This window comes from Rhagoletis zephyria, unplaced genomic scaffold (assembly GCF_001687245.7).
Source record: "Rhagoletis zephyria isolate East Lansing unplaced genomic scaffold, Rhagoletis_zephyria_1.1 Rzeph_scaffold_04704, whole genome shotgun sequence".
Taxonomy (NCBI): domain Eukaryota; kingdom Metazoa; phylum Arthropoda; class Insecta; order Diptera; family Tephritidae; genus Rhagoletis; species Rhagoletis zephyria.
This window is the reverse complement of record NW_016161787.1, coordinates 36,163-41,767: the sequence shown is the minus strand read 5'-3', so window position 1 is coordinate 41,767 and position 5,605 is coordinate 36,163. Positions and strand designations below refer to the sequence as shown.

Sequence of the window (5,605 nt, the reverse complement as noted above, 5' to 3'; positions counted from 1 at the left end):
AATTTCGTAAATAATTTTACCTTTGTTTTAAAGTGTAATATCTGCTTTAGTTTTCTACATTTTACTAAATATATACAAAATTTCTATTATTTATTTACAAATCGATTGTATATAGTCTTTAAGATAGTGTTACAAAATTTACAATCATGTATTATTTATGTATGTACAAGAATATATTACTAAGAGCCAGTTTCACGAAAGCAATTTTAGAGAAAATACATAATTTTTTATTATGAAAAATTACAGAAAGGAAAAAATTATTTTTCATATAAAATTCTAGCGAAACCGGCAGTAAGCAAGACTTACAAATGTATCTATCCATATGTACATATATACATATACATTAGGGTGCATCGCTCTCCTTGAAAAAATCGATACTGTTTTTCCTTCGGAATTATAAAATTTACAATCATATTTTAAGGCTTCAGCCAAAATATTTCAAAGAAACAATGAGAAATTTGGTTTTTTATAAACAAAATAAGTTTTTAAGAATATTATTTCCAAAAAATCAGCTCAGATGATGAAATTGGCTAAAAATGAAAATCTGCATAAAAACGTTTAGAATTTGTATCAACGGTATCAAAATAAAGTGATTTTTGGGTATTTTCAACTCGGTTTAGCTCACGTAAGCCCTAGTATTTTTTCGAAATTTTTTTCTGTTATATAATTCCGGTGGAAAAAATCTGATTTTTTTTGTGAGACATTCTAATGTATATTTTGAAATGCATCACCAGAAATTTTAGATTAGAATTTTAGATTTGCATACTTTTAAGAACCTCCCTAATGTACACGTACATATATTTTTAATACTATTTAATATATTGCTAGTTGTAGGAGATTAACGTTGTCTAATTTATGCAACATGTTGCTGCAACATATTAGCCGATGCGTCATAAGAGTCTAAAAGTAGTTCACAGGGCAGCTTTTGTAGAAATTTATAGTTAGCAGATGTAAGGGAGTTATTTTTATTTTCAGGAGGTATACTCGTGTCGCAAATCTCGTCAGTCGCTGTAAAGAATGAGAGAATTTGAAAATAATTATTTTTATTGGAACAAATATTTTATAAATTTTTATGAATAACCACATTTTTGTTTATCTACTACATAAGTACATATTTTTGTATATATGTACATATGTATATATTTAAGAAATAAAAAACGAAATACATAAATGTATATACTAAAGTATATATGTATGTATATATCGACATCTAACCACCAAAAGATGTAAGTGACAATTTTTTCAAAATTTTCTTTTTGATACAGACATTTTCCTAGAGCATCTATCTGCATTTCTGCATCGAAAAAAATTAACCCTTCTACAATTATTGGTTCAAAATTACCCAATTTTAATGAAACAATTTTTTAATTACAGAGCTAGGTAATTTTAAATAAGCTGTGGCGTTGTCTGGTCGTTCAAAGCATAAACAGCTGTGGTTTTGAAAAACATAAAAAGTTTTATTATTTTATTTTGTTTTCTAGAAGGCAGTATAGTTTTTTCACACGCCCACAGTGTTTCTAGGTCATTTTGACCCAAATCAATATCTTGTTTTTAAGGGCAAAATTTGAACCGGTAAGCATACTGGGCCCGCTATATATACAAATAAATTCTATTTCACCACTCACCCAAATTATCGTAACAATAAAAATGTTCGAGTAGCTCGAAAGACTTCTCCTCCGGCGTTCGTTCTTTCCTCTTTGGAGGTACTGTACCAATCACAATCGGTATGATTAACTTTTGTAAGATGTGCTTCTTATTTATCAGCATAGCTTCAACAAAATGACTGATTTGTATGAGATTATTTTCATTACTCTTCAGTGTAATGTGCGCCACTAGCGGTATGCTTAGCTGACCGCACACCGTGACGTATGAGGAACCTATTTTGTGGGTATTACTTTTTAGCACCTTCAGCAACTCCTTCGTTTTCGTCTGCGGTTTGCTTGCACGAAATGTGCTTAGTTGACATAAGTTCACACGTAATCTGTTGCATGCCGCAAATTTGTGTCGACCATACAGCGTATAGAAAATACTTTGGCCGGGCACATAGCCAGTGCCCGTGGACAGAGTGAAGTTGAGTGGCGCAGCCTCATCACTAGTTGTGGGCACACAGGGTATGGTGAGTTCATGAGGCTGTTGTGATTTCCAATTAATGATTGGGAATTTAAGGTTTTAGCATCAATTATCATATTAGTTAGAGCTGTCATTGTGTACGTACCTCAACCAAATCTGTGGCATTGCTTAAATCCAATCGGTTTTTGACCGTTATGCGCGCTTTGAACACCTTATTGCACACCGATTTGCGCTGCAACACCAACCGCACATAGTAAACCACCTCACCATAGATCATTTCACAGCTAGCTGGCACATCGTGTGGCAGCATGAAACAAAACTCCTCTAAACGCACCTCACCCGGCAACAAGCGCACTGCCTTGGCAAGCGTGTATGACTCACATAAATGCTCCTGCTTGCCATGGTAGAGCTCTTTGTTGTCCTCCTTCTCAACGCTATCGTTATGTGGAATCAATGCGCTTCTATTCCTCGCCAGCCACTGCACGCGCTCACATCCAACCAAAGAGAGGTGAATTGCTATTTAAAGTGGATAAATTGTAAATATGAAAAAAAAAAAATTTAGAAGTATAAATAAAACAGACATACTAATAAGAAAGTTAAACAGTTTTTTTGACATTTTATCGCACCTTATTAAAGTCATAAAAAAATCACACTTTCAAGTATATTTGCATTAACTTTGCATTGTTACTTTTTATCGTTTTATGGATTTCGCGGCTTTTGGGCTTTTGCATTTTATGAATTGCAAATTTTGTACTTAGTATAAAGATAAGTACAGTGTTGAAAACATTTATCATATATCTAATCACAGCAAGTCTGCAATAAATTATATTAGTATGCTTTGATGCCTTTTTGTCACACTTTATTTTATTTATTTTTTTAACTGAGTGATAAATATTTAGACAAGCGTTAATAATATATTTAAGCAACCGCTTATAATCTGTAAACCATGTTAATTGCTAATTGGCTAATGAAATTATTTTAGTAGCTATATGTATAACAGCTATACAAATGCACTGCTTGCTACTTGAATAAACGCGGTACAAATATAAAAGATAATAAAAATAAAGCCAGCCTACGGGAGCAGTTGCAGCCTTTGGGGTGGGGTGAAAAATTTCGCCCACCTTTATTTTAAGTGAATGATTATTTTCACGTAATCGCAGCGATGACTTTGACCCAGCAAGTTCATGCATGCAATATTAAGTCGACTATCATCCGGATGACTAGGTTTTACCCACGGCCCGCCCACGTTATATAAGGTTTAACGTTAAGCAGTCAAATCTTACAGCTGCATCCCAATCGGTTGTACCAAATGCTATAGAATTCTGTCAATCATTTTAATGCTCTCACTCAGATGGTTATCTTAATCGAACCAGTGTCGATATCTGCCTTTTCCTGGGAGTTCTGGAGTACAAAATATGCCTCAGAACATGGAAAATATTGGCGCGAAATTTTAGAAAATTCAGAGGTTGTAGTATCTGTAATTATAAACTTATTTTTCTTAGATACTTAGTCTTTATACGTAAAAATATAATTTTAGTTTCATGTCCATGCCAAAGCTTTTTTTATTTCATATAAACCAAAAAAATTATTTTGGAAATGTGGCAGCTCACTTATAAAATGCTTTTAAGATACAGTTAGCGACCGCCTTCAAAAATTTGTTGGTTAAAAATTTTGTTTAACCAATTTTGTTAGACTTTCGCCTTGGATTGCGTCATATAACCTCTCACTAAATTGAACTGAAACTTTTAATCTGGTAGCAAAGCCTACTTAAAGCTTTTTCGTTTGCAACCAATATTGAAATATTTTACTAAACTTATCATTGAAATTGATTTGAATTGGCGGCAACCCTTTTCAGAAATATTTAAAAAAAAATGTTACTTTAACCTCTCTAGGTTAATTAAGCTGGCTTAATTGAATTAATTTTAAATTCCTAATAAGTGGCAGCCCTCTTCAAAAATATTTTAGGATACAAGTTTATTTAAACCCCTTACATTTTAAAAACATATGATAACATTTTATTGGACTTGTTAATTAAATGGATTTTAATTTTTTAAACATTTTTTTTTATTTAAATAATTTTTTAATTAAGTATTCTGCAACACACCTTGTTTCATTTTCCGTATAAAGTATTTTGTTTAACGTGTTAATAAAATGGATTTTAAATTTCAAATAAAACTTACTTCACACTCTCTGTTTTGAAACCCATTGTAAAAAAATTGACTTAACTTATTAATTAAATTAATTTTGAATTTCTAAGCCAGTGGCAACACTCTTAAAAAATTTGTAGGGGAAAAGTTTATTTAAACCTCGCTCGTTTTACAGCCAAATGGTAATACTTAATTTAGATTGTTAATTCAATTGATTTTGAATTTTCAAACCGCTGGCAATCTTATTATAAAAAATATTTTTTAAATTAAACTTTCCGTAAGTTATCTTGTTTCATTTTCCAAATAAAATATTTAATTTAGCGTGTTAAACAAATTAATTTTGAATTCTTAAATAGGTAGCAACCATTTTCAAAAATATTTTAGAAATAATACTATACTTCACACTCTGTAGTTAAACATCTATAGTAAAATATTTAATTTATTATATTTTTTAATTGAATTGTTTTTGAATTTCTAAACAAGTGGTAATCCCCTTCGTGAAAAATATTTGGTAAGCGTCTTAAAAATTAGCTTGAGACCCGGGCGGTATCTTGAACTTTCTAAGTCCTCCTTCTCTCAATTTACTTCAAGCCCTACCTCTGTTGCCTAATTTTGAAAATATTAGATACTAAATAAGTACATATGTGACATCTAGCATAGATAGGAATGAGCTGTAAATCTATCACCCCTGCGTATGATCTTTTTGATTATAAGTGCACTAATCAAAGGAGGCAAAGCACCTCCCTGAGGCGTACTTATTGGCCTCCTTTGTCACCATCGCCTAACCCTGCTTAGCTATCATTTTTTGTATATTTTTTTTTTTTTTGTAGAAAAGCTTACTGCACAGATTTTGCATTATGTATACTACTTACAATGGTTTTTGTGACAATTTGCTTACAAGGTTATTTAACTATATTTCTAGGTAAAAAAAAAATATTTCCAAGTTCATTAAATCAATTGTTTGTTAACAATATAAATAAGATGCACATATTTTTGTATATATGAAAATAAATTTGCAAGCAAGTATGAACACATTCTGTAGAATTCGAAATCTTGCGAAGTCTTTTATGCACATTGCTCCACATATTACTTAATTTAAGCAGCTGTTAGTCATGGAGATTACCGTTCCGCTCAATGAAAACTATATACATACGTTTTTCATATACATGTTCGCAGATTAATCACTCACCTTCAACAGGCAGCTGTTTTGTGGTACTCAAAATTACACTGCCAGTTATTTGTTCGCCACTGTAGTAGATTGGGGTAGTGCGCGAAAATTTAAAACGGCAAGTAGTTGGCATAATTGGGTGTGTGTTTTTTTTTTGATTTTTGTTGTTGTAAATTTTTTGCTTATCGTGGCATCAACAACAGCCTTGACGTTGTTGCAC

At 31.6% G+C, this 5,605-nt stretch overlaps 1 protein-coding gene across 1 annotated transcript; it reads right to left on the bottom strand.

Moving 5' to 3' along the window:
- Positions 1–447: 447 nt before the first annotated feature.
- LOC108371100 (uncharacterized) lies at positions 448–5,605 on the bottom strand. Its single transcript, XM_017626600.1, has 4 exons — positions 5,407–5,605; positions 2,216–2,586; positions 1,626–2,130; positions 448–1,008 (listed from the first exon to the last, which is right to left on the bottom strand). The coding sequence occupies exons 1-4, from the start codon at positions 5,516–5,518 to the stop codon at positions 854–856; spliced, it is 1,143 nt and encodes a 380-aa protein (XP_017482089.1). The 5' UTR covers positions 5,519–5,605; the 3' UTR covers positions 448–853.

What these genes read in the sequence shown, in the direction of transcription:
- LOC108371100 (XM_017626600.1), bottom strand. Translation starts at nt 5,518, where the DNA reads ATGCCAACTACTTGCCGTTTTAAATTTTCGCGCACTACCCCAATCTAC. An exon ending in ATGCCACAGATTTGGTTGAG is followed by an intron (nt 2,131 to 2,215) that starts GTACGTACACAA and finishes AAATCACAACAG; the next exon opens with CCTCATGAACTCACCATACC. An exon ending in TTATTGTTACGATAATTTGG is followed by an intron (nt 1,009 to 1,625) that starts GTGAGTGGTGAA and finishes CATTCTTTACAG; the next exon opens with CGACTGACGAGATTTGCGAC.